The 27889-nt window shown below is 66.6% G+C and overlaps 3 protein-coding genes across 3 annotated transcripts; 2 read left to right on the top strand and 1 right to left on the bottom strand.

The window, feature by feature from the left end:
- Positions 1–1875: 1875 nt before the first annotated feature.
- On the top strand, positions 1876–5853 carry LOC129200510 (arf-GAP with coiled-coil, ANK repeat and PH domain-containing protein 1-like; the record flags this gene model as incomplete). Its single annotated transcript, XM_054811824.1, has 8 exons — positions 1876–1950; positions 2053–2147; positions 3097–3242; positions 3749–3921; positions 4028–4137; positions 4966–5076; positions 5167–5216; positions 5659–5853. Coding segments are annotated over 8 exons (861 nt in total), but the record flags the coding sequence as incomplete, so codon positions are not given.
- Positions 5854–6464: 611 nt separating this feature from the next.
- LOC129200512 (monocarboxylate transporter 13-like) lies at positions 6465–13131 on the bottom strand. The gene is made up of 6 exons (XM_054811827.1): positions 13040–13131; positions 11665–11684; positions 11158–11382; positions 8782–8925; positions 7364–8104; positions 6465–6734 (listed from the first exon to the last, which is right to left on the bottom strand). Exons 1-6 carry the CDS (start codon positions 13129–13131, stop codon positions 6538–6540), a joined length of 1419 nt encoding a protein of 472 aa, XP_054667802.1. The 3' UTR covers positions 6465–6537.
- A 403-nt stretch (positions 13132–13534) lies between these two features.
- On the top strand, positions 13535–24948 carry TP53 (tumor protein p53). The gene is made up of 11 exons (XM_054811826.1): positions 13535–13581; positions 14202–14314; positions 14400–14445; positions 16637–16831; positions 18498–18684; positions 19476–19588; positions 21432–21541; positions 22329–22438; positions 23258–23337; positions 23871–23956; positions 24540–24948. Exons 2-11 carry the CDS (start codon positions 14256–14258, stop codon positions 24625–24627), a joined length of 1074 nt encoding a protein of 357 aa, XP_054667801.1. The 5' UTR covers positions 13535–13581; positions 14202–14255; the 3' UTR covers positions 24628–24948.
- The last annotated feature ends 2941 nt before the right edge of the window (positions 24949–27889 follow it).

The following is a 27889-nucleotide window of genomic DNA, read 5'->3' on the forward strand; positions in this document are numbered from 1 at the left end:
GGGTGCACAGTACATGGGGGCACCCCAAAATCCCCCAGGGGCACCCCGAAACCCGCGGGGCACCCCAAAATCCTGGAGAGCACCCCAAAATCCTTCAGGGTGCCCCAACCCCCCCCCAAGGTCCCTCCAGGGTCCCCAGGGCATCCCCAGATTCGGCATCGTCCTCGGTATCAAGGGGTGCACAGTACATGGGGGCACCCCAAAATCCCCCAGGGCACCCCAAAACCCGCGGGGCACCCCAAAATACATCAGGGTGCCCCAACCCCCCCCCCCAGGGCACCCCAAAATCCCCCCAAGGTCCCTCCAGGGTCCCCAGGGCATCCCCAGATTCAGCATCATTCTCAGTTTTGAGGGGTGCAGAGTACATGGGGGCACCCCAAAATCCCCCAGGGCACCCCAAAATCCCTCAGGGCACCCCAAAATCCTGGAGAGCGCCCCAAAATCCTTCAGGGTGCCCCAAAACCCCCCCCAAGGTCCCTCCAGGGTCCCCAGGGCATCCCCAGATTCGGCATCGTCCTCGGTATCAAGGGGTGCACAGTACATGGGGGCACCCCAAAATCCCCCAGGGCACCCCAAAACCCGCGGGGCACCCCAAAATCCTGGAGAGCGCCCCAAAATCCTTCAGGGTGCCCCAAACCCCCCCCCAAGGTCCCTCCAGGGTCCCCAGGGCATCCCCAGATTCGGCATCGTCCTCGGTATCAAGGGGTGCACAGTACATGGGGGCACCCCAAAATCCCCCAGGGCACCCCAAAATCCCTCAGGGCACCCCAAAATACATCAGGGTGCCCCAACCCTCCCCCCCAGGGCACCCCAAAATCCCCCCAAGGTCCCTCCAGGGTCCCCAGGGCATCCCCAGATTCAGCATCATTCTCAGTTTTGAGGGGTGCAGAGTACATGGGGGCACCCCAAAATCCCCCAGGGCACCCCAAAATCCCTCAGGGCACCCCAAAATCCTGGAGAGCGCCCCAAAATCCTTCAGGGTGCCCCAAAACCCCCCCCAAGGTCCCTCCAGGGTCCCCAGGGCATCCCCAGATTCGGCATCGTTCTCGGTATCAAGGGGTGCACAGTACATGGGGGCACCCCAAAATCCCCCAGGGCACCCCAAAACCCGCGGGGCACCCCAAAATCCTGGAGAGTGCCCCAAAATCCTTCAGGGTGCCCCAAAACCCCCCCCAAGGTCCCTCCAGGGTCCCCAGGGCATCCCCAGATTCAGCATCATCCTCAGTTTTGAGGGGTGCAGAGTACACAGGGGCACCCCAAAATCCCCCAGGGTACCCCAAAATCCTGGAGAGTGCCCCAAAATACATCAGGGTGCCCCAAAACCCCCGCCCCAGGGCACCCCAAAACTCCCCCAAGGTCCCTCCAGGGTCCCCATAGCATCTTCGGATTCTGCATCATCCTTGGTGTCAAGGGGTGCAGAGTACATGGGGGCACCCCAAAATCCCTCAGGGCACCCCAAAACCTGCAGGGCACCCCAACCCCCCTCCAGGGTACCCCAGAAAGCCCTCAGGGCACCCCAAAAACCCCCAAGCCCCCCCCTCCCCAGGTCTACCAAGGGTCCCCAGACCCAGCATCACTCTCTGCATCTACAGGGGCACCCCAAAATCAGCTGAGGGCCCCCCAATACCCCCTGCAGAGCCCCCCAGGGCCCCCCAAGACTCCCTCAGGGACCCCCAATGCCCCCCCCAGGGACACCCCAGGACCCTCAGGCACCCTCAATGCCCCCCCAGACGCCCCCAGTGACCCCCCCCCAAACTCTCAGGGACCCCCAATGTCCCCCCCAGAACCCACCAGGACCCCCAGACACCCCCCCAATGCCCCCCCAGGACCCTCAGGACCCCCCCCTGACCCCCCCAAATTCCCCCTTCCCCCCCCCCCAGGAGCTTGGGGGTCCACTTCTCCAAGGTGCGTTCGCTGACGCTGGACTCCTGGGAGCCTGAACTGGTGAAGGTAACTGGGAGCACTGGGAAGGGGGGGGGGGGGGGGGGGCTGGGAGGGGGTGCCCCCCCCCAATTGACAATCTGGGGGTGTCGTGTGTGTCCCCCCCCCCAGCTGATGTGCGAGCTGGGGAACAGCACCCTGAACCGCATCTACGAGGCTCGGGTGGAGGAGATGGGGGTGAAGAGACCCCCCCCCGGCTGCTCCCGGTGAGAACAACCCCCCCTCAGCACTGCACCCCCAAAATTTGGGGGGGGGGGGGGTCAGAACCCCAAACCCTAGGAGTCGTGTCCCGTCCCCCCCCCCCCAAAACCCAACCTGAGGGTTGCTGGGACCCCTGGGACTCCCCCAAAGTCCTGTGCCCCCCCCCCCCCCAAAGGGTGATAGGACCCCAGCACCCCCCGGGATCCTCTCCAGGCCCCCCCCAAACCCCCAGGGTGCAGCGGGAGACCCCCCCAAGAACCCCCCAGGGCTCTCCCAGGACCCCCCCCAGACCCCCCCCAATCTCCCCAGGGTGCAGCAGGAGGACCCCCCCCCGCCCCGACTCCCCAGGACCCCCCCCCCAACCCCCCTCCAGACCCCCCCAGGGCACAGCGGGAGGAACCCCCCGGGACCCCCCTGGGTTCCCCAGCCCCCCAGCACTGGGAGAACCCTGCCAGGACCCCCCTGGGCTCCCCAGGACCCCCCAAACCCCCCCGACCCCCCCAGGGTGCAGCAGGAAGACCCCCCCCAGGACCCCCCAAACCCCCCCACCAGCCCCCCCAGGGTTCCCCAGCCCCCCCAGAACCCCCCAACCCCCCCCAACCCCCCCAGGGTGCAGCAGGAGGACCCCCCCCAGGACCCCCCCGGGGTCCCCAGCCCCCCCAGGACCCCCTGAGCCCCCCAGGGTGCAGCAGGAGGAACCCCTCAAGACCCCCGCAGGGTTCCCCAGCCCCCCCAGGGTTCCCCAGCCCCCCAGCCCGCCCCCGAACCCCCCAACCCCCCCAGGATGCAGCAGGAGGAACCCCCCCAGGACCCCCCCCCCCGGGCTCCCCAGCCCCCCAGGACCCCCCAAACCCCCCCAGGGCACAGCAGGAGGAAAACCCCCCCCCCCCCAGGACCCCCCCCGGGTTCCCCAGCCCCCCCAGGACCCCCCCAAACCCCCCCAAACCCCCCCAGGGCGCAGCGGGAGGACTGGATCCGGGCCAAATACGTGGAGAAGAAATTCGTCACGGGGCTCCCGGGGGGGCCCCCCCGGCCCCGCCCATCCCGGCCAGGCCCCGCCCCCCGCGGCAGCCCCACCCCCCGCAGCCACCAACCCCCAGGTAGGGAGGGGCGGGGCTTGGGGTGGAGGGGCGGGGCCTCGAGGTAGGGGGCGGGGCCTCGAGGTAGGGGGCGGGGCTTGGGCTGGAGGGGCGGGGCCTCGTTGTGGGGGCGGGGCCTCCAGGGTGGAGGGGAGGGGCCTCATGGGTGGGGGCGGAGCCTGGGGTGGAGGGGCGGGGCTTGAGGTTGTGGGCAGGGCTTGTGTGGGCGGGGCTTGCCATTCAAGGGGCGGGGCTTGTGGATGGGGGCGGGGCTTGTGTGGAAGGGCGGGGCTTGTGGAGGGCGGGGCTTGCTAGTGAGGCGGAGCTGTGCATATGGGGCGTGGCTTACGTGGAAGGGGGGTGGTTTTGGGGTGGGGCTGGGCTTATGTTGTGTGGGCGTGGCTTCTCTGTGATGGGCGGGGCTTCTGGGCAGCGGGTGGGAAGAGCTGGTTCAAGGGGGCGGGGTGAAATGGGGCGTGGCCTGAAGCCCCACCCCCCCCACCCCCCCCACCCCCCCCCCCTCCCAGAGCCCTCGGAAGCCGAGGGTCCCCCCAGCCTCCACCCCGGGGCTCTGCTTTACTGGGCGGCCCAGCGCCGCCGCTTGCCCACCATGGCCGACGCGCTGGCCCACGGCGCCGACCCTGGCTGGGTCAACTCCGCCGAGGACAACCGCACCCCCCTGCTGCAAGCCGTCGCCGCGGTAACCAGAGGGATGGGGGGGCGGGAGGTACCCACATGAGCACCCTAGGGTGCTAGGGGACCTCTCCCCTAATTGGGTGCCTCCCCCCCCCCCCCCCCCGCCAAAGAACTCCCTGCTGGCCTGCGAGTTCCTGCTGCAGAACGGAGCCAGCGTCAACCAGAGCGACAGCCGCGGGCGGGGGCCGCTGCACCACGCCACCATGCTGGGGCATACTGGGTACGGCCCAGTGTCGTACTGGGAGGGGGAACTGGGGGGGAATGGGGGTGCTGCCCACCCCCCCCCCCCATTTGATCAATGGTGGCGCCGCCCACCCCAAAGGCGGCTGGCGGGGAAGCTAAGCAGGGGCTGCCTTGGGCGGTGCCTGGATGGGTGACCTGAGCCTGGGCATATACGGGGGGGGGGGGTAACCCCTTTTTTTTGAGGGTGCTCACTTCCCTTGGGGGGGGTCCTTGTTCCCTTTGGGGGGGCCCCTATTTTTTTAGGAGATTTGTATTCTGTTTTGGGGTCTTTCTGTTGGCTTTTTGAAAGCTCTTATTCTCTGGGAGAGTTTCCTATTTCCCTTTGGGGACTTCTTATTTCTTTTTGGGGGGATACCTATTAATTTGAAGGGTTTCTATTCCCTTTTTGGGGGGTTCCATTCCCTTGAGGGGTCTCTATTCCTTTGGGGAGGTCCCTATGCCATTTTGGGGGGGTCTCTATTCCCTTTGGGGGGCAGCTATTTCCTTGAGAGGCTCCCTACTATCCTTTGAAGAGCCCTAATTTTTTTAGGGAAACTCTTATCCCTTTAGAAAGCTTTTTATTCTTTTTGGGGGGGTCCCCATTCCCTTGGGGGGGGGTCCCCATTCCCCTTTTGGGGGTGCAATCTCCCAAGGTTGGGGGGACACAGCACACCTTCCCCCGCCGGGAAGCTAAGCAGGTGCCGCCCTGTTCAGTGCCTGGATGGGAGACCTCACCATGCGTGTGCCCCCCTGAACCCCCACGTCCCCCCCAATGTGTGTCCCCCCCATCTCCATGTGTGACACCCCCCCCCCCCCCAAATTCCAGCCTGGCCTGCCTGTTCCTGAAACGGGGGGCTGACGTGAACGCGGTGGACGCAGACGGCAAGGACCCCCTCACCATCGCCATCGATCTGGCCAACGCTGACATCGTCACCCTGTGAGACCCCCCAGGGGACCCCCGTGGGCACCCTTGGGTGGGGGTACCCCCCTTCTCACCCACCCCCCACCCCCGTTTTCTCTTCCCCAGGCTGCGGCTGGCCAAGATGCGGGAGCTGGAGGTGGCCCAGGGGCAGACTGGTGGGTTTGGGGGGGCTCCAGATATTGGGGGAGGGGGGGTCAGGGTTTGGGGGGGTCTCTGGGGTTTTGAGGTGTCCCTGGATTTGAGGGTTCTTGGGGGGGCGCATTGCCGGGGTGTTTCTGGGTGGTTCTCAGGTCCTGAGAAAGACCTGAGGGGTCAGGGGGGTGAGTTTGGGGTGTCTTTGGGTTTGGGGGGGGTGTCCCTGGATTTGGGGGAGTCCCTGAGTTTGGGCTGACCTCAAGGGGGGTCCTGGGGGGGGTTCCCTGTGTTTGGGGTTCCCCAAGGGGGTCCCTATATTTGAGGCAGCCCAAGTTCAGGGTGTCTTCATGGAGATTTTGGGGGGGGGGGGGTGTCCCCAAAATTTGGGGATTCGGGGGACGCAATAGGGAGCTTGAGGGGGGGTGGGGTGTCCCATTTCGGGGTGCGTGTGTCCCCCCCCAGGTGACGACACCTACCTCGACATCTTCCGCGACATCTCCCTCATGGCCTCCGACCACCCCGAAAAACTCACCCGTCCCCACCACAAGTTCACCACCCTCTAGCTCCGCCCCCCCCGGGGACATGCCACGCCCCCCCGGAGGTGCCACGCCCCCTTCACAGGCAGCTGCCAATGGAATAAAGCGTCGCCTCAGCTTTGCCCGCCCCATGGTCCCGCTTCTGCCTGGGAAGATCCGATGTGGTACCTGGAACGGTTGGGGTACCTAGAACCGACCCCCCCAAATCTCCCTGCAATGGACACCCCCCCTTGTGTTACCTAGAACTGACCCCCCCCAAATCTCCCCGCAGTAGCCCCCCCCCTTGGGTTACCTAGAACCGAGCCCCCAGATCTCCCCGCAATGGACCCCCCCGCTTTGGGTTATCTAGAACCAACCCCCCCAAAACTCCCTGCAATGGACCCCCCCCCTTGGGTTACCTGGAACTGACCCCCCCCAAATCTCCCTGCAGTGCCCCCCCCTTGTGTTACCTAGAACCAACCCCCCCAAACTTCCCCGCAGTGGACCCCCCCTCCCTTTGGGTTACCTGGAACTGACACCCCCCCCCCCAATCTCCCTGCAGTGCCCCCCCCTTGTGTTACCTAGAACCAGCCCCCCAAAACAGGGCCCTGGTTGGGTCATCTAGAACCGACCCCTGTTGGGGTACCTAGAACTGACCCCCCCCACAACTAGGCACTTGTTGGGATACCCAGAACCCCTTGTGTTTTAATGGGTTATCCCCAACCCGGGGGGGGTGTGACACCCACCCTCCCCACCCCACCCATGGGTGCTGAAGGAAGGACGGGAGCCCGGGCCCAGCTTTGTGGGGAGCAGAAGGTTTTCAGTTCTAAAGCGGCTCGGGGGGGCTCGGGGGGGACTCGGGGCCATCGGGGGCCGGGATGGGGCTCCCCTCTTTGCCGCTGACACCCCGGGAAGCGTGGAAGAAGCCGGGGAGGGTGAGGATGAGGAGGCTCCCGGCCAGGAGGAAGGCACCGGCAGCGAGGAAGGAGATGGTGTAGGTCCCGGTCACGTCCCGCAGCCAACCTGAAATAGGGCAGCGTTGGGGCACCTGGAACCCCAACACCCCCCCAGAACCTGCCCAGAGACCACCTTGGGGGGGTCCAAAGGGTTGGGGAACAAGGGACGTGTGGGTTGGGGCACCTGGAACCCCACCTAGAACCTGCCTGGCCACCGCTGGGGGGGGACCCAAGGGTGTGGGGAGCAGGAGCATGTGGGTCAGGGCACCCAGAACGTCCCTGGGTGTCCCAAGGGAACCCCAATCCCCTTGGGGTACCGAGAACCTGCGGCACGGCTGAGGTCACCCAGCGCCACCGTGGGCTCATGGGGCCGTTTTTGGTCTAAGATGGTGGGAAAAGAGGCCCAGGAACAGCCCCGGGTGCCCCACGTCACCGAATCCAGGTCACCCAACCCTACCACAGGCCACTCCCCACCCAATCAGCCATCAGGATGGGCGCGTGGCCCCCAACCGGGCCCTAGATGACCCCCAATCGGGCCTTAGATGACCCCCATGACTGGTTCTAGGTCACCCAACCCCACCGTGAGCCATTGCCCACCCAACGAGCCGTGGGGATGGGAGACGTGTCCCCCAACCAGGCCCTAGGTGCCCCCCATGACCGGTTCTAGGTCACCCAATCCTCCCGTCACCTCCATACCAGCAAAAGGTGCCCCCAGCAGCGACCCGAAGCTCTCGAACATCTGCATGAGGCCGATGGCGTGGACCAACCGCCCAGCGCCGACCACCTCGGCCACGCCGGCGAACTGGAGGGGTACGAGGGCCCCGGCGCAGAACCCGTAGGCCAAGGCCAAGGCCAAGAGACCCCCGAAAGACGTCCCCAAGGGCAGGAGCAACAACGTCAAACCCGTCAGCACCGCCCAGGCAAAAAGGTGACGGAGCAGGGGGACGGCCGGGCGGGCGGCCAACCAGCCAGCGGCGACCCGACCTCCTCCATCGATCGCCGCCATCGCCGCCATCACCAACCCGGCACGGTGCTCGTCGCACCCCACCTCGTGGGCACGAGCCGCCCCGTGGACGAAGGGCACGTAGTAGCCGGCGTCCACCAAGACGAAGGCCAAGGCGTAGCGGAGGAAGGGGCCGTGCCGTAGCAACCGGATCAGCCCCCGCCCATCCCGCGGCGGCCCCGGGGACTCGTTAGGGACGGGCAGCGGTCGGAGAAGAGCGCCGGCGGCCACCAAGTTGAAGGAGATGGCGGCCAGGAGGAGCAGAGCCCCCCGCCAGCCGTAGGTGTCCAGCAGCAGCGGGACCAGTGGCCCCAGGGCCAGTCCCGAGACGCTGGCGCCCGACACCGCCAGCCCGGTGGCCAGCGCCCGTCGCGCCGGGAAGTAGCGGCCCACGGTCCCCAGCGAGGGTGTGAAGACCAACGCCCAGCCCAGGCCTGCGGGGAGAGGCGGGGCACCCCGTGGGCACGGCCGGCCAATGGGGGGCACCCGATGGCTTTGGGCTATCTAAGGACAGCCAATGGGATGGGGTGGTCTGGGTCATCCAATGGGGTGGGGTGGTCTAGGTCACCCAATGGGATGGGGGGGTCTTGGTTACCCAATGCGATGGGGTGTTCTAGGTCACCCAAGTGGCCCAGACAGGTCCTGGCCACCCAATGTCACAGAATGTTCTAGATGACCCATGTTCCCTTGCATCCCATCCCTCACCCAGTGACCCCCCACGTTCTAGGTCACCCAACCCCTCTCACACCCCGTCTGTCACCCAATGACCCCCCACGTTCTAGGTCACCCAACCCCTCTCACACCCCATCTGTCACCCAATGACCCCCCACGTTCTAGGTCACCCAACCCCTCTCACACCCCATCTGTCACCCAATGACCCCCCCCACGTTCTAGGTCACCCAACCCCTCTCACACCCCGTCTGTCACCCAATGACCCCCCACGTTCTAGGTCACCCAACCCCTCTCACACCCCGTCTGTCACCCAATGACCCCCCACGTTCTAGGTCATCCAACCCCTCTCACACCCCGTCTGTCACCCAATGACCCCCCCCCACGTTCTAGGTGACCCAACCAGCCGGCGCGCCGTTTCCCAGCAGCCCCTGCTCCGTACCCGCCAGCACCCCCACGCTGAGGTAGAGGTGGGTCAGGTGGGTGGCGAAGGCCCCCAGGAGGAGCCCCAGGCCCGAGAGGAACCCCCCAGCCATGGCCACGGGGCGGGCGCCGAAGCGGGTGCTCAGGGTGCTGCCCAGGGGCCCTGCAATGGGGGGGGCGGGGCCCCCAGGGCTGCTTACTGGGGGGACTGGGGGGGTGTCCCAGTGATCCCAGTACCCCTTACTGGTGGGATTGATACCCTGTGGAGATGCCAGAGGCAATCCCAGTGCTCCCAGTTCCCCCCAGTACCCCATACTGGTGGGATTGATACCCCATGGAGGTGCCAAAGGCAATCCCAGTGCTCCCAGTTCCCCCCAGTACCCCATACTGGTGGGATTGATACCCCATGGAGGTGCCAAAGGCAATCCCAGTGCTCCCAGTTCCCCCCAGTGCCCCATACTGGTGGGATTGATAGCCCCTGGAGGTGCCAGAGGCAATCCCAGTGCTCCCATTTCCCCCCAGTGCCCCTTACTGGTGGGATTGATACCCTGTGGAGATGCCAGAGGCAATCCCAGTGCTCCCAGTTCCCCTTACTGGTGGGATTGATACCCCATGGAGGTACCAAAGGCAATCCCAGCGCTCCCAGTTCCCCTCAGTGCCCTTTACTGGTGTGACTGCTACCCCAGGGGGATGGAGAGGGGCAATCCCAGTGCTCCCAGTTCCTCCCAGTGTCCCCTGTGCTCTTTAGTGGTGGGATTTATGCCCCATGGAGGTGCCACAGGCAATCCCAGTGCTCCCAGTGCCCGTTACTCGTGTGACTGGTATCCCGGAGAGATGGGCAAAGGCAATCCCAGTGCTCCCAGTGCCCGTTACTGGTGTGACTGGTGCCCCAGGGGGGTGAATAGGAGCCTCCCAGCACCCCCAGCCCCCCATCCCAGTGCCCCCAGTTCCCCCATCCCCCCATCCCAGTGCCCCCAGCTCCTCCAGTTCCCCCATCCCAGTCCCCCCAGTGTCCCCAGTTCCCCCAGTCCTCCATCCCAGTATCCCCAGTTCCCCATCCCAGTCCCCCCAGCCACCATCCCAGTCCCCCCACTCCCCCCAGTTCCCCCAGCCCCCCAGTGCCCCCAGTCCCCATCCCAGTCCCCCAGTGCCCCCAGTGCCCCCGTGCCCATCACAGTTTCCCATCCCAGTCCCCCCAGTCCCCATCCCAGTCCCCCCCAGTATCCCCAGTCCCCATCCCAGTTCCCCAGTTCCCCATCCCAGTCCCCATCCCAGTATCCCCAGTGCCCCCAGTTCCCCATCCCAGTTCCCATCCCAGTTCCCCTCCCAGTATCCCCAGTTCCCCATCCCAGTATCCCCAGTTCCCCATCCCAGTTCCCCTCCCAGTTCCCCTCCCAGTATCCCCAGTTCCCCATCCCAGTTCCGCAGTCCCCCCCAGTGCCCCCAGTTCCCCATCCCAGTTCCCCAGTCCCCTCCCAGTGCCCCCAGTATCCCCAGTTCTGCTCCCAGTGCCCCCAGTGCCCCCAGTACCCCCAGTATCCCCAGTTCCCCTCCCAGTATCCCCAGTACCCCCAGTTCCCCATCCCAGTCCCCCAGTATCCCCAGTCCCCTCCCAGTGCCCCCAATACCCCCAGTACCCCCAGTTCCCCTCCCAGTATCCCCAGTACCCCCAGTTCCCCATCCCAGTCCCCCAGTACCCCCAGTCCCCTCCCAGTGCCCCCAGTCCCCTCCCAGTTCCCCAGTCCCCTCCCAGTGCCCCCAGTATCCCCAGTCCCCTCCCAGTGCCCCCAGTCCCCTCCCAGTGCCCCCAGTCCCCTCCCAGTCCCCCAGTCCCCCAGTCCCCTCCCAGTCCCCTCCCAGTGCCCCCAGTATCCCCAGTTCCCCATCCCAGTACCCCAGTATCCCCAGTTCCCCTCCCAGTACCCCCAGTTCCCCTCCCAGTCCCCCAGTTCCCCAGTCCCCCAGTGCCCCCAGTCCCCCAGTCCCCTCCCAGTCCCCTCCCAGTGCCCCCAGTATCCCCAGTTCCCCTCCCAGTCCCCCAGTCCCCCAGTCCCCCAGTCCCCCAGTCCCCTCCCAGTCCCCTCCCAGTGCCCCCAGTATCCCCAGTTCCCCTCCCAGTACCCCCAGTTCCCCTCCCAGTCCCCCAGTCCCCCAGTCCCCCAGTCCCCCAGTCCCCTCCCAGTCCCCCCAGTCCCCTCCCAGTCCCCTCCCAGTGCCCCCAGTATCCCCAGTTCCCCATCCCAGTACCCCAGTATCCCCAGTTCCCCTCCCAGTACCCCCAGTTCCCCTCCCAGTCCCCCAGTCCCCCAGTCCCCAGTCCCCCAGTCCCCTCCCAGTCCCCCCAGTCCCCCCCCAGTCCCCTCCCAGTGCCCCCAGTGCCCCCAGTGCCCCTCACCCCCCAGCTGCAGCGCTGCCAAAGGGGCGGAGCCCACCCACGCCGCCGCCCCCGCCCTGGCCCCGAAGGCGCCCCCTAGCGGCCGCAGGCAGAGCCCCAGCGCGCGCACCCCCCCGCACACCAGCGCCACCTGCAGGAAGGCGCCGCACAGCACCCCCCAACCCCCCGGGGGGGGCCGGGGGGGCCCGGGGCTGCGGGGGGCACCCAGGGGGCCGGGGGGGGGCACCCAAGGTGGCGGGGGGGGCACCCAAGGGGGCACCCAAGAGTTTTGGGGGGGGCACCCAAGGGGGCGGGGGGGCACCTAAGGGGGCACCCAAGAGTTTTGGGGGGAGTCGGGGCTGCAGGGGGCACCCAGGGGGCCAGGGGGGCACCCAAGGGGGCACCCAAGAGTTTTGGGGGGGGCACTTAGGGGTTGGAGGGGCACCCAAGAGTTTTGGGGAGGCACCCAGGGGGGCGGGGAGGCACCCAAGAGTTTGGCGGGGGGGACCTAGGGGTTGGGGGGGGCACCCAGGGGGGCGTAGGGGCACCTAGGAAGACGGGGGGGGCACCCAAGAGTTTGGGAGGGGGCACCCAGGGGGCCGGGGGGGGCACCCAAGAGTTTTAGGGGGGTACCCAGGGGGCCGGGGGGGGCACCCAAGACTTTTAGGAGGACACCTAGGGGGTAGGGGGGGCACCCAAGGGGGACGGGGGGGGCCCGGGAGGGGCACCCAAGAGTTTTGGGGGGGGACCTAGGGGTTGGGGGGGGGCACCCAGGGGGCCAGGGGGGCACCGAAAAGTTTAGGGGGGGGACCTAGGGGGTGGGGGGAGCACCCAGGGAGACGGGGGGGCACCTAGGAGGACGGGGGGGCACCCAAGAGTTTTGGGGTGGGCATCCAGGGGGGGCGAAGGGGCACCTAGGAGGATGGGGGGGCACCCAAGAGTTTTGGGGGGGCACCCAGGGGGGCACCCAGGAGTTCAGGGGATACAGGAGTTTGGGGGGGTCGCAGGAGTCCGGGGGGGGGGGGGACACGACACCCAAGTCCGGGGGATAAAGGATTTGGGGGGGGTCACGGGGGGTGGAAGGGACCCGGGGGGTCTGGGGGGACCCCAGGGGTTTGGGGGGACCCGGGAGTTCAGGGGGTGACGGGGGGGACCAAGGGGGGCTGGGGAGGGGGGGTCACAGGGGGTCGGGGGGGCACCCAGGAGTCCGGGGGGGTCACGGGGGGGACCGAGGGGGGGTCACGGGGACCCGGCAGTCCGGGACGCGGCTCAGGAGCCTGTAAAAAAGGGACCCAGATGTCCGGGAAATGGGACCCCGATTTCCAGGAAATGGGACCCAGATTTCCAGGAAATGGGACCCAGATTTCCGGGATGGGGGACCCCAATTTCCAGGAAATGGGGGGGATCCAGATTTCCGGGATATAGCACCCATATCTTTGGGATACAGGGACCCAGATTTCCAGGAAACGGGACCCAGATTTCCTGGAAATGGGACCCAGATTTCCGGGATGGGGGACCCCAATTTCCAGGAAATGGGACCCCGATTTCCGGGATGGGGGGGATCCAGATTTCCGGGATATAGCACCCATATCTTTGGGATACGGGGACCCAGGTTTCCAGGAAACGGGACCCAGATTTCCAGGAAATGGGACCCAGATTTCCGGGATGGGGGACCCCAATTTCCAGGAAATGGGACCCCGATTTCCGGGATGGGGGGGATCCAGATTTCCGGGATATAGCACCCATATCTTTGGGATACGGGGACCCAGGTTTCCAGGAAACGGGACCCAGATTTCCAGGAAATGGGACCCAGATTTCCGGGATGGGGGACCCCAATTTCCAGGAAATGGGACCCCGATTTCCGGGATGGGGGGGATCCAGATTTCCGGGATATAGGACCCACGTTTCCGGGATGAGGAGACCCAGATTTCCAGGATATAGGACCCAGGTTTCCGGGACAGGGGGACCCAGGTTTCCAGGATATAGGACCCACATTTCCAGGAAACGGGACCCACATTTCCGGGAAATAGCCCCAAATCTCCGTCCCTGGTCCCTACCTGCTCCAGCGCAGCCGGGGCAGCCTCGGGGGTGGGGGGGTGGGGGGGGGCGAAGTCCCCTGGGTGGGGGGAGGGGGGGGTCACCCTTGGGTCCCGGTGGGGGGTGGGGGTGGTCCCTACCGCCCGGGTGCTCTGGCAGTTAATGATCCACCCCTCCCCCACCCCCACCCGTGCAAAGGGCACCCGAGGGGGTGGGGGAGGGGCAGCCCGGGGGCTCTTTTTAATTGGGGCGGGAAATGGGCAGGAGACCCCGCCCCCCCTTTTTTTTTTTGCCCTCAACCAAGATGGCGGCGCGGCGTCACTCCGCCCCCTCCTCGCGCGGTGCACGCCGGGAACAGGACAGGGGATTCCCCAGCGCGTGCGGCAGCAGCGGCGGGAGCGGCCGGAGGTAGCGGGGGGGGGGGGGGCAGGGGGAGAGGGGGGGGTTCCCCCTCCTGGGGGGGGTCCCCTGTGGGTGGGGGGGGGGCTTTTTGGAGGGGGAGGGGTCCCCCCTTAACGCCTGGGTCCCCTGAGGGTGTGGGGTCCCTTTTTTGGGACCCTCCCCCCATCCGGATGGAGAAGGGGGAGGAGGCTCCCGGCGGGGGGGGGGGGGGGGGGCTGCAAATGGAGGGGGTGGGGGAGTCCTGGGACCCTTTTTTTTTTTGGGGGGGGGGGGTGCCTGTTCTGAACGGCTGGGTGGATTTTTGGGGGCCCCAGAATGGGGCGGGGGGGGGCTCTTGGGTGGGGGAGGGGGTGGCCACCCAAGGTGGCCACCCCCTCCCCCACCCAAGAGCCCCCCCCCTCCACCCCCCCCCAAAAAAAAGGCTCCTTCCCCCTCCCCCCCCCCGGATTTGACCGATTCGGGCGGGTTTTACCCTCATTTCACTTCCCGAGGGGGCGGGGCTTCACGGAAAGGGGCGGAGCATCAGACCCCACCCCCCACCCCCAAAAAAAAAGTTTGGGTGTGGGGGACACGAGACAGGACCGGGGTGCTCTAATTCCTTCCCCCCCCCCCCCCAAAAAAAACAGGGGACCCAGGTGTCGGGGTGCCCCCCGCCCTCCCCCCCCCCCCCCCGTGACGTCATGGCGGAGGAGCTGGAGCCGCTGTCGGAGGGCGAAGCGTTCCTCGACATCTGGAACATGTGAGTGGGGGGGGGGACACGGGTGGGGAGGGGGGGGTCGGGGTCACCCCGGGTCACGCTGACCTTGACCTTGACCCTCCCCCAGGCTCCCCGACAACATCCACTCGTTCCCCGAGGAGCTGCCGGTGTGGGTGAGTTTGGGGGGGGGGGGGGAGGGGGGCACCCCAAAAAGGGACCTAGGTGGGCTGAGAGCCCCACCCTGAGGGACCCCAGCACCCTGAGACCCCCCCCAAAAAAGGGACCCCAGCACCCTGAGACCCCCCCCAAAAAAGGGACCCCAGCACCCAAGGGGGACCCCAAAAGGGGACCCCAGCACCCTGAGACCCCCCCAAAAAAAGGGACCCCAGCACCCAGGGGGGACCCCAAAAAAGGGACCCCCAGCACCCTGAGACCCCCCCCAAAAAAGGGACCCTAGCATCCAGGGGGGACCCCAAAAAAGGGACCCCCAGCACCCTGAGACCCCCCCAAAAAAGGGACCCTAGCATCCAGGGGGGACCCCAAAAAAGGGACCCCCAGCACCCTGAGACCCCCCCCAAAAAAGGGACTCCAGCACCCAGGGGGGACCCCAAAAGGGGACCCCAAAAGCACCCTGAGACCCTTTCCCACCCTGAGGGACCCTGACATCCAGGGATCCCCAAAAAAGGGACCCCAGCACCCCCAAAAAGCAGACTCTAGCACCCAGGGGACCCCAGCACCCTGAGACACACCCCCCCCCAAAAAAAGGGACCCCAGCACCCAAGGGGGACCCCAAAAGGGGACCCCAGCACCCTGAGACCCCCCCAAAAAAGGGACCCCAGCACCCAAGGGGACCCCAAAAGGGGACCCCAGCACCCTGAGACCCCCCCAAAAAAGGGACCCTAGCATCCGGGGGGGACCCCAAAAAAGGGACCCCCAGCACCCTGAGACCCCCCCCCCCCAAAAAAGGGACCCCAGCACCCAAGGGGGATCCCAAAAGGGGACCCCAAAAGCACCCTGAGACCCTTTCCCACCCTGAGGGACCCTGACATCCAGGGATCCCCAAAAAAGGGACCCCAGCACCCCCAAAAAGCAGACTCTAGCACCCAGGGGACCCCAGCACCCTGAGACACCCCCCCCCCAAAAAAAGGGACCCCAGCACCTAAGGGGGACCCCAAAAGGGGACCCCAGCACCCTGAGACCCCCCCAAAAAAGGGACCCTAGCATCCAGGGGGGACCCCAAAAGGGGACCCCAAAAGCACCCTGAGACCCTTTCCCACCTTGAGGGACCCTGACATCCAGGGATCCCCAAAAAAGGGACCCCAGCACCCCCAAAAAGCAGATTCTAGCACCCAGGGGACCCCAGCACCCTGGGACCCCCAACCCTGATGGACCCCAGCCCCTGGGTAACCCCAAAAAGGGACCCCAGCACCCCCAAAAAAGGGACCCCAGCATCCAGAGCCTCCTACCTTGAGGGCCCCCCAAAAGGGCACATCAGCACCCAAGGGACCCCCACCCCTAAAAAGTGATCCCAGCCCCCAGGTGACCCCCCAAAAGGGACCCGCACCCTGAGGGACCCCCCAAAAGGGACCCCAGCACTCTGAGACCCCCACCCCAAGGGATCCCCACCCCAAAAAAGGGACCCCAGCACTCAGGTGACCCCATAAACAGGACTCCAGCACCCAAGGGACCCCCACCCCAAAAAAGGGACCCCAGCACTCAGGTGACCCCAAAAACAGGACCCCAGCACCCTGAGGGACCCCCACCCCAAGGGACCCCAGCCCCCAGGTGACCCCAAAAACGGGACCCCAGCACCCTGAGGGACCCCCACCCCAAAAACGGGACCCCAGCACCCAAGGGACCCCCACCCCAAAAACAGGACCCCAGCACCCAAGGGACCCCCAGCCCAAGGGACCCCCACCCCAAAAACAGGACCCCAGCACCCAAGGGACCCCCACCCTGAGGGACCCCCACCCCAAAAACAGGACCCCAGCACCCAAGGGACCCCCAGCCCAAGGGACCCCCACCCTGAGGGACCCCAGCACCCAAGGGACCCCCACCCTGAGGGACCCCCACCCCAAAAACGGGACCCCAGCACCCAAGGGACCCCCAGCCCAAGGGACCCCCACCCTGAGGGACCCCAGCACCCAAGGGACCCCCACCCTGAGGGACCCCCACCCCAAAAACAGGACCCCAGCCCCCAAGGGACCCCAGCCCCCAAGGGACCCCAGCACCCAAGGGACCCCCACCCTGAGGGACCCCCACCCCAAAAACAGGACCCCAACACCCAAGGGCCCCCCTCCCTAAAAAAAAAAAAAAAAAGCACCCCCAGCTTGACCCTGCACCCCTCATCCCCTCCCCCTCCAGGACCCGACTCCCGTGGGGTCCCCCCTGGACCCCCCCGGCAGTGGGGTGCTGGTGCCGCCCCCCCTCCCCGCGGAGCCCCCCCCTCCCCCGGTGCCCCCCTCCCCGGTGGTGCCGTCCACGGAGGATTACGGGGGGCACCACGACTTCCGCCTGCGCTTCCGCGAGACCGGCACCGCCAAGTCCGTCACCTGCACCGTGAGTGGGGGGGGGGGGGGGGACTTGGGGGGCGGGGGGGGCTGGGGGGGGACCTGGGGGGCAGGGGGGGGCTGGGGGGTGGGGGGGGCCTGGGGGGCAGGGGGACTTGGGGGTCAAGGGGTCAGGGGGGGCCCCAGCGGGTGGGGGGGGGCCCGGGGGTCGGTGGGACTTGGGGGTTGGGGGGGGACTTGAGGGTCAGGGGGGGCCCTGGCAGGTGGGGGGGGGGGGGCTGGGGGTTGGGGGGGCCCCGGGGGTCAGGGGGGGACCTGGGGGTCAGGGGGGGACTTGAGGGTCGGGGGGGTGGGGGGTACCTGGGGGTTGGGGGGGGCAGGAGTTTTGGGGGGCCCCGGGGGGTTGGGGGGGGACCTGGGGGTTGGGGGGACACCTGGGGGGCAGGGGGACTTGGGGGTCAAGGGGTCAGGGGGGGCCCCAGCGGGTGGGGGGGGGGCCCGGGGGTCGGTGGGACCTGGGGGTTGGGGGGGGTCCAGGGGGTTTGGGGGGGGACTTGGGGGTCAGGGGGGGCCCTGGCAGGTGGGGGGGGGGGGGCTGGGGGTTGGGGGGGCCCCGGGGGGGGCAGGGGGGGACCTGGGGGTCAGGGGGGGACTTGAGGGTCGGGGGGGTGGGGGGGGACCTGGGGGTCGGGGGGCTGGGGGGTACCTGGGGGTTACCTGGGGGTTGGGGGGGGCAGGAGTTTTGGGGGGCCCCGGGGGGCTGGGGGGGACCTGGGGGTTGGGGGGGGACTTGGGGGGCAGGGGGACTTGGGGGTCAAGGGGTCAGGGGGGGCCCCAGCGGGTGGGGGGGGGCCCGGGGGTCGGTGGGACCTGGGGGTTGGGGGGGGTCCAGGGGGTTTGGGGGGGGACTTGGGGGTCAGGGGGGGCCCTGGCAGGTGGGGGGGGGGGGGACCTGGGGGTCGGGGGGGGCCCCGGGGGGCAGGGGGGTCCAGGGGGTCGGGGGGGACCTGGGGGTCAGGGGGGGACTTGGGGGTCGGGGGGGGCCCCGGCAGGTGGGGGGGGGGGGCTGGGGGGTCGGGGGGGACCTGGGGATCAGGGGACCGCAGGGGGGTCCAGGGGGTCGGGGGTGACCTGGGGGTCAGGGGGGGACTTGGGGGTCGGGGGGGTGGGGGGGGACCTGGGGGTTGGGGGGGGTCAGGGGGGTCCAGGGGGCTGGGGGGGCGACGACACCTGGGGGTCGGGGGGGGGACTTGGGGGACAGGGGGGCCGGGGGGTCTGGGGGGGGACCTGGGGGTCGGGGGGGGCAGGAGTTTTGGGGGGCCCCGGGGGGTTGGGGGGGGACTTGGGGGTCAGGAGGCGCCCAGGGGGTCGAGGGGTCTGGGGGGGCACCTGGGGGTGGGGGGGCCCTGGGGTTCGGGGGGGCCCAGGGGGTGAGGTCATGTTTTGGGGACCCTGGTATGTGGGTGCTGTGGGGGGGTCCTAGATGGGGGACCCCGATTTTGGGGGGGGGGGGGTGTCCCATTTTGGGGCCCCCAGTATCCAGCCATTGTAGGGGGGCTCTAGATGGGGGGACCCTAATTTTTGGGGGGGGAGGGGGTGTCCTGTTTTGGGAACCCCAGCATCCAGGCACTGCAAGGGGGGGGGGGGTCCCGGATGGGGTCCTGAGCAGTGTTGGGGTACCCCACACCCCCAAAATCCGTGCCCCCCCCCCCCAGTACTCCCCCGAGCTGAACAAGCTGTACTGCCGGCTGGCCAAGCCCTGCCCGGTGCAGGTGAAAGTTGGGGTGCCCCCCCCCCCAGGAACGCTGCTCCGCGCCGTCGCCGTCTATAAGAAGTCGGAGCACGTGGCCGAGGTCGTGCGGCGCTGCCCCCACCACGAGAGATGTGGGGGGCCCGGAGATGGTGGGGACCCCCCCCCCCCCCAGCCCCCTGCCCTTGGCTGGGATTGGGGGGGTTTGGGGGGGTGATTGGGGGGGAATTGGGGGGCTGGGGGGGTGGAATTGGGGGTTTGGGGGGGTGATTGGGGGGAAATTGGGGGTTTGGGGGGGAATTGGGGGGCAATTGGGGAGAAATTGGGGGTTTGGGGGGGAATTGGGGGGCAATTGGGGAGAAATTGGGGGGCTGGGGGGGGAAGTGGGGGATTGGGGGGGTGATTGGGGGGGAATTGGGGAGAAATTGGGGGGGATTGGGGAGCTCGGAGGGGTTTGGGGGGGCGATTGGGGTGAAACTGGGGGTTTGGGGGGAATTGGGGGGGAATTGGGGAGAAATTGGGGGGGGATTGGGGAGCTGGGAGGGGTTTGGGGGGGCGATTGGGGGGGAATTGGGGGGCTGGGGGGAAATTGGGGGGCAATTGGGGAGAAATTGGGGGGCTGGGGGGGAAATTGGGGGTTTGGGGGGAAATTGGAGGGGAATTGGGGGGCTGGGAGGGGTTTGGGGGGGCAATTGGGGAGAAATTGGGGGGCTGGGGGAGATTGGGGGGGATTTGGGGGGCTGGGGGGTGTTGGGGGGGTAGGGAGGGGGTTGGGAGATTTGGGGGGGGCTCATTGGCATCGGGGGGTTTTGGGGGGGGCCGCTGAGGTTTTTGGGGCACAGGGGGTGCTTATGGAGGATTGGGGGGGGTATTTGGGGGTACAGAAGCATATTTGGGGGGGGATAAGAGTCAGGCTCTGATTTGGGGTGCCCCCCCCCCCCAGGCCTGGCCCCCGCCCAGCACCTGATCCGGGTGGAGGGGAACCCCCAGGCTCGTTACCACGACGACGAGACCACCAAGCGGCACAGCGTGGCCGTGCCCTACGAGCCCCCGGAGGTGACCCCCAAATCCCTCCCCCCCCCCCGGGACCCCCAAATCCCCCCCCGGACCCCCCAACCCCCCTGGCACCCCCAAATCCCCCTGAGACCCCCAAATCCCCCCCCCCCCAGGACCTCGCAATCCCCCCATAACCACCGATATTTTGAGACCCCCAAATATATTCAGGTACCCCCAAATATATTTGGGTACCCCAAAATATTCCCCTTGAACCCCCAAGTACCCCCCCATGTACCCCCCCAGGGACCCCAGTACCCCCTTAGGCACCCCAAATATCTCTCAGGGACCCCAGATATCCCCCTGGTACCTCAAGTGCCCCCCTGGGACCCCCAAATACCCCCCCCGGGACCCCTAAATACCTTCAGGTACCCCAAAATCTCCCCCAGACCCCAAGTACCTCCCAGATGGCCTGAAAGAGGCTCCTGAGGCCCCCCCAATTCCCCCCCCCAGACCCCAAACGTCCCCCTGGGACCCCAAAATACTCCCTAGACCCCCAAGTACTCCATAGCCCCCCAAATTATTTCTCTGAACCCCAAAATACCCCCCCAGACCCCTAAATACCGCCCCCAGACCCCCAAATTATCCCTCAGGACCCCCAAAGCCCCCCCCCAGCCCCCCAAATTATCCCCCTGGGACCCCCAAAATACCCCCCCGGGACCCCCAAATACCCCCCAGGGACCCCCAAAATACCCCCCAGCTCCTAAATACCCCACCAGGATCCCCAAAATACCTCTTTAGCCCCCCAAATTATCCCCCAGCCCCCCAAATTATCCCCCAGGACCCCCAAAGCCCCCCCCAGCCCCCCAAAATACCCCCCCAGGACCCCCAAAATACCCCCTTAGCCCCCCAAATTATCCCCCAGGACCCCCAAATTACCCCCTAGACCCCCAAAATACCCCCCCAGACCCCCAAATTATCCCCCTGGGACCCCCAAAATACCCCCCCCAGCCCCCCAAATTATTCCCCAGGACCCCCAAAATACCCCCCAGACCCCCAAATACCCCCCCCCAGACCCCCAAAATACCCCCTTAGCCCCCCAAAGCCCACCCCAGCCCCCCAAATTATCCCCCTGGACCCCCAAAATACCCCCCCCAGACCCCCAAATACCCCTCAGGGACCCCCAAAATACCCCCCAGCCCCTAATTACCCCACCAGGACCCCCAAAATACCCCCCCAGCCCCCCAAAGCCCCCCCTAGGACCCCCAAATACCCCCCCAGGACCCCCAAAATACCCCCCCCAGACCCCCAAATTATCCCCCTGGGACCCCCAAAATACCTCCTGGGACCCCCAAAATACCCCCCCCAGCCCCCCAAATTATCCCCCAGGACCCCCAAAATACCCCCCCAGACCCCTAAATACCCCCTTAGCCCCCCAAATTATCCCCCAGCCCCCCAAAGCCCCCCCCAGGACCCCCAAAATACCCCCCAGACCCCCAAATACCCCCCCAGGACCCCCAAAATACCCCCTAGACCCCCAAAATATCCCCTGGAACCCCCAAATTATCCCCCAGGACCCCCAAAATACCCCTCCAGACCCCCAAAATACCCCCTTAGCCCCCCAAATTATCCCCCAGGACCCCCAAAGCCCCCCCCAGCCCCCCAAATTATCCCCCTGGGACCCCCAAAATACCCCCCCAGACCCCCAAATTATCCCCCTGGGACCCCCAAAATACCTCCTGGGACCCCCCAAAATACCCCCCAGCCCCCCAAAACCCCCCCAAATAGCCCCCTGAGCCCCCCCAAAATCCCCCTTTGGCATCCCAAATCCTCCCCGGGGAGGGCTCAGAAGGGGGATTTTGGGGTGTCCCCCCCCCCCATAACCGTGTGTGTCCCCCCCCCCCAGGTGGGCTCCGACTGTACCACGGTGTTGTACAACTTCATGTGCAACAGCTCCTGCATGGGGGGCATGAACAGGCGCCCCATCCTCGCCATCCTCACGCTGGAGGGGCCGGGGTGAGCCGGGGGGGGGGCACAGCACCCATGGGTGGGGGGGGGCGTCCCTAGGGGGGGGTCTATTTGGGTGCCTGGGTGGGTGGGGGGGTCCCTAGGGGGGGTCTATTTGGGTGCCTGGGGGGGGTGGGGGGGGATTGTAGGGGGTTTATGGGGGGTGGGGGGTCCATGGGGGGGGGTTATGGGTGGGGTGGGGGGTCCCTAGGGGGGGTCCATTTGGGTGCCTGGGTGGGGGGGGGGATCTATGGGGGGGGGGGATTTTAGGGGGTTTATGGGGGGCGGGGGTGTCCATGGGCGGGGGTCTATGGGTGGGGTGGGGGGTCCCTAGGGGGGGTCTATTTGGGTGCCTGGGGGGGGTGGGGGGGGGTGTCCATGGGGGGGGGGTTATGGGGGGGGTCTATGGGTGGGGGGATCCATGGGGGGGGTTTATGGGTGGGGGGGTGGGGTCCATGGAGGGGGGTTTATTGGGGGGGGGGTGGTATCCATGGGGGGGGTATGGGGAGCAGGGGTGTCCCTGGGGGGGTTTATGGGTGGGGGGGTGTCCCTAGGGGGGTGTCTATGGGTGGGGGGGCTACATGGGGGGGTCCAGCTGGATGTGTGGTGACCCTAGGAGGGGGCCGTGGGTGGGGGGTGTCCCTAGGGTGGGGACCTTTCCAGATGCCTGGGTCCCTGGAGGGGGGGTCATGGGGGGGGGGGGGTGTCCCTTTTTTGGGGGGGAGGCTGCCTGGGGGCCTGGCTCCTGGCAGGACGGGGGGTGAGTCCCTGATGATGGGGGGTTCCCCCCCCCCAGGGGTCAGATCCTGGGCCGTCGCTGTTTCGAGGTTCGGGTCTGCGCCTGCCCTGGCCGGGACCGCAAGATCGAGGAGGAGAACTTCCGCAAGAGGGGCGGGGCCAAGCGCGGTGAGGGCGGGGCCTGAGCCCAGGGGGCGGGGTTTGGGAGGAGAAACAGGGCCTGAGTGGAGGAGTCAGGGAGGAGGGGGTGGGGCCTGAGTGGAGGGGGCGGGGTTTGGGAGGAGAAGCAGGGCCTGAGTGGAGGAGTCAGGGAGGAGGGGGCGGGGTTTGGGAGGAGAAGCAGGGCCTGAGTGGAGGAGTCAGGGAGGAGGGGGCGGGGTTTGGGAGGAGAAGCAGGGCCTGAGTGGAGGAGTCAGGGAGGAGGGGGCGGGGTTTGGGAGGAGAAGCAGGGCCTGAGTGGAGGAGTCAGGGAGGAGGGGGCGGGGTTTGGGAGGAGAAGCAGGGTCTGAGTGGAGGAGTCAGGGAGGAGGGGGCGGGGTTTGGGAGGAGAAGCAGGGTCTGAGTGGAGGAGTCAGGGAGGAGGGGGCGGGGTTTGGGAGGAGAAGCAGGGCCTGAGTGGAGGAGTCAGGGAGGAGGGGGCGGAGCCAAGTGGGGTGAGGGCGGGGCCTGAGCAGAGGAGGCAGGGTCAGGGAGGGGGCGGGGTTGAGTGGAGGGGCAGGGCCAGGGAGGGGGGGATGGATGGGGGGGGGAGCCCCAGATTCCCTTGTTTGGGGGTGCCCCCCACACACACACACACGTGGGTCCCTGGGGTGGGGTGTCCATGGGGGGTGGGGGGGGGGGGTGTCCCTGGGGATGCCCATGGTTGGGTGGGGGGTCCCAGACAGTTTGGGGGGGGGTCCCTGGGTCTCCCCCCCCCTGAGCCGTGGGTCCATTGTCCCCCCCCCGGGATGTTGGGGTCCCACCCCGTGTGTGTCGTCCCCCCCCCAGCCCTGTCACCCACGGCTGAAGCCCCCGAGAGCTCCAAGAAGCGGGTGCTGAACCCCGACTCCGAGGTCTTCTGCCTGCAGGTCAGTCCGGGGGGGGTGCAACACAATTTGGGGTCCTGGGGAGGGGATTTGGGGGTCCCTTGGGGCAGTTGGGGGAGGTCCATGGGGAGGGTCCCGTGGGGAGCAATTTTGGGGGTCCCGGGGGGGGGCTTAGGGCTCCTGAGGGGCAGTTGGGGGGGGTCCCAGGGGATATTTGGGGGTCCCAGGGGGGGCAGTTGGAGGTCTCGGGGGGTGCTTAGGGGTCTCGGGTGGACAGTTTGGGGTCACAGGAGGCGCTTGGGGGGTGCCAGGGGTTGTTTGGGGGTTCCAGGGAGCAATTTGGGGTTCCACAAGGCAGTTAGGGGACCTGGGGGGGGGGAAATTTGGGGTAATGGGGGGGCCTGGGGGGGTCCCATGTGAACAATTTGGGGTCCCAGCAGGCACTTGGGGGGCCTATAGGTTATTGGGGGGGGGGGGGCAGACGGGGGGTCCCTAGGGAGCGGGGGGGGGTAGGGCCATCCCGGACACCTGGGATCCCCCTTTTTTTTGGGGTGGGGTCACGACCCCCACGACAGATCCGGGGGCGTCGCCGCTACGAGATGCTGAAGGAGATTAACGACGCGCTGGAGGCGGCCGAGGGGGGGGCGGCTCCGCCACGACCGTGAGTCCTGGGGTGCCCCCCCTGCCCCCCTGGGGGTCTGGGATGAATTGGGGTGCTCTTGGGGGGTCCAGGATGAATTTGGGGTCCCTGGGGGGGCGTCCAGGATGAATTTGGGGTCCCGGGGGGGGGGGGTATGGGATGAATTGGGGTCCCTGGGGGGGTTCGGGATGAATTAGGGGGGTTCAGGATGACTTAGGGTAACTGGGGGGGGGGGGGTCCGGGATGAATTGGGGTCCCCTTGGGGGGGTCCGGGATAATTGGGGGTCCCTGGGGGGGGTTCAGGATGAATTGGGGTAACTGGGGGGGGAGGGGTTCGGGATGAATTGGGGTCCCTGGGGGAGGGGTATGGGATGAATTGGGGTTCCTGGGGGGGTTCAGGATGAATTGGGATAACTGGGGGGGGGGTCCGGGTTGAATTGGGGTCCCCTTGGGGGGGTCCAGGATGAATTGGGGTCCCTGGGGGGGAATTAGGGGGGGGGTGTGAGGTCCCAGATACCTGGGTGCCCTCGGAGGGGGGTGGGGGTGCACGGGGGGGGGGGTGAGGGTCCCTGACACCCCCACCCACCCACCCACCCCCCCCCAGGACGAAGGGTCGCCGCCCGCGGGGGGAGGGGCTGGTGCCGCGCGGGAAGAAGCTGCTGCTGAAGGGGGAACCGGCCGACTCCGACTGACCACGCCCCCTTTGCCGGAGGCCACGCCCACCCGGCTCCGCCCACCCGCTTAGCCCCGCCCTGCTCCATGCGAAGCCCCGCCCCATCTCACCCCTGCCCTGCCCTCCTGGCCACGCCCCCCTCCTGGCCACGCCCCCCTCCTGGCCACGCCCACCCCCCTAAGCCGCACCCTCCGGTGCTTTTTAAAGCCACGCCCATACAGCCCTGGCCACGCCTCCTGGCGTTGGCTCCGCCCCCAGCCCCGCCCCTGCCGCTTGGCCCCGCCCCCCGGCGTGTTTTTAAGGTCGTTTTTATACAATAAACGTCTTTTTTTGTACCGCCCCCCCCCCCCGGGATGGACCAATGGGGGGGGGTCCCGGGGGGGGGGGGGGAGAAACCCAGTATGGGGTAACTGGGAGGGGGGTCCCCCCAGTCCAGGGGGTGTTACTGGGGTCCCAGTTTGGGGGGGGGCCACGGACACCCCAGTATGGGGTAACTGGGAGGGGGGGGGTCCCAGTTTGGGGGGGGGTGTCCCCCAGTCCAGGGGGTGTTACTGGGGTCCCAGTTTGGGGGGGGGGAGGGGGCACGGACACCCCAGTATGGGGTAACTGGGAGGGTTGGACCCTAATATGGGGTAATTGGGGAGGGGGGGTGTCCCCAATAAGGGGTAACTGGGAGAAGGGGGTGTCCCAGTTTGGGGGGGGGTGTAATATTAATGGTCCCAGTTGGGACATGGGGGGGGGAGGGTGTTGCCTTCCCGGACCCCCCTGCCCCCCCCCCCCCCCCCGGGTCCTCCCGGGGCTCAGCCTGGAAAATTCCTCCGTGACCTTGATGTGACCTTGAAACGCATCGGGGGGGCACCCAATGCACCACACCCCCCCCCCCGGGATCCATCCACCCCCCCCCCCAAAAAAAAAATAAAAAGGACCCGGGGGGGGGGAGGGGAGAGGAGGAGGAAGGGGGGGAGGGGGGGCACCATCTGGCGGGGATTAGGGGGGATCAGGGGGGATTTGCCCCCCCCCCGGGCGATGTGGGTCATGGGGGGGGGGGCTTTGAGCAGGGCGTCTGGGGGGGTAATTAATGGTGGGGTTAATTGGGGGGGGGGGATGTTAATTTGGGGTGTCTATGCAGGGGGGTTGGGGGGTGTTAATTAAGGGGGGGTTAATTGGGGGGGTGTTAATTTGGATTGGGGAAGGCTGTTAATTGGGGGGCTGTGTATTGGGGGGTAATTAGGGGGTTCTTAATTGGGACAGCTATTTGGAGACTTAATTGGGGAGTGGTAATTGGGGGGGTAATTGCAGGCGCTGAATTGGTGGGGTAATTGGGGAGTCTTAATTAGGAGCTGTTAATTGGGGGTGTCTATCTGGGGCTGTTAGTTGGGGGGATCTACTTGAGGCTGTTAATTGGGGGGGCTGTTAATTAGGGGGTCTATTAGGGGCTATTAATTAGGGCGTTAATTGGTAAAGTCTCTATTAGGAGTTATTAATTAGCAGGTTTTTAATTGGGTTGTTTTGGAGGTGTTTAATTGGGGGGGCTTGCTTGGACGTTCTTAATAGGGGATACTAATGGGGGGTGTTAATTAGGGGTTCGTTAATTGGAGGGGCTGTTAACTGAGGATGCAATTACAGGGGAGCATTAATAAGGGAACTTTTTAATTGAGACACATTAATTAGGAGCTCTTAATTAGGAGTGTTAATTAGGGAGGGATATTGGGGTGTTAATGGGGGGGGGTCTTAATTGGGCTCTGGCAACCGGGGGGGGGGAAACACGTATTTGGGGCAAATTGGGGGGATTTTGGTGTCTCTCCCCCCTCGCCTGCCCCCCCAATGACGTCAGCGCCATGGCCCCGCCCCCTCCACCCCGCATCATGAATGAGGCCACCGGACGTTGGGTCCCTTCTGCCAAGTCGGGGGGGGGGGGGGAACGACACGACACGACGACACAGTGAAGGGACCCAGGCGTCCGGGCACCCGGCCCTGGCATCTCCTCCCTAACGAGCTCGTCAGGCTCATTAACAGCCCTACCCCCCACTCGTGGCCTAATTACCACCCCCAAAAAAAGGGCCCAGCCGTCCCTGTCCCGTCGTCCCCCCCCACCCACCCGCACTGTCCCCAATGGAACAAAAAACCCACAAAACCACTTATTTCCACCAAAAAAACCCAAAAGTTTAATACCAAGGGGATTTTTCCTCCCCCGCCGCCCCGAATTATCACCTCCCGTGGATCCCAAAACTGCTCGATTCCCCCCCACAAAAAGAGGGGGGCACGCTGAGGGGTGGGGGGGGGGAGACAGCTCGGCATGGGGGGCGTGTGTTAGTAGGGGGAGCGGGGTGGGGGCTAGAAGATGGCTGCCAAGATGGCCGCCCTCAGAATGGCCGGGCAAAATGGCTGCCATGGACAGAGGGGCCAAGATGGCTGCAGGGCTGGTTGGAGGTGGGACAAAGATGGCCGCTGACGACACCACAGCTCTGGGTTGCCCAGGGAATGTATGATGGCGGGCCAAGATGGCCGCCTGTCCCTTCTGCAGGCAGCAGGATCCAAGATGGTGGGCCAAGATGGCCGCCTGCCCCTTCCACAGGCAGCGGGATCCAAGATGGCCGCCTGCCCCTTCCGCAGGCAGCGGGATCCAAGACAGCCATCAAGTTGCCATGGCAACGGCATAATTCAAGATGGCCACCAGGCCCAGTCACCATTAGCCACGGGGAGCCAAGATGGCCGCCAACCGCTGCCCTCTTGGGCTGTGGGTGTGGCCACAGCGGCCATCTTGGCCTGCTCAGCCAATGGCAGCCTTGCTCTGCCACCATATTGGCGGCCATCTTGGCCGTCATCTACACAATGGCAGCCATCTTGGCCTGCTCAGCCAATGGTGGCCTTGCTCTGCCACCACACTGGCGGCCATCTTGGCCCTCACCTACGCAGGCATTAGCGGCCACCTTGGTTGGCTCAGCCAATAGCAGCCTCGCTCTTCTGCCACGTCGGTGGCCATCTTGGCCGTCATCTACACAACGGCGGCCATCTTGGCCAGCTCAGCCAATGGCGGCATTGCTCTGCCGCCGCGTTGGTGGCCACCTTGGCCCTCATCTGACATGGTCAACGGCGGCCATCTTGATCCCAACTGATGCTCAGCGGCAACCACTGCGTTGCCTGGTCCGGCGGCCATCTTGGCCTTGAGTTACACAACCAATGGCAGCCATCTTGGTTTCACATGACAAGAGCAGCCACCATGATGCCCAGGATGGCAGCCATCTTGCTACAAAACCAATGGCGGCCATCTTGATCTCAAC

The sequence above is a fragment of the Grus americana genome, unplaced genomic scaffold (assembly GCF_028858705.1).
Source record: "Grus americana isolate bGruAme1 unplaced genomic scaffold, bGruAme1.mat scaffold_237, whole genome shotgun sequence".
Lineage (NCBI taxonomy): Eukaryota > Metazoa > Chordata > Aves > Gruiformes > Gruidae > Grus > Grus americana.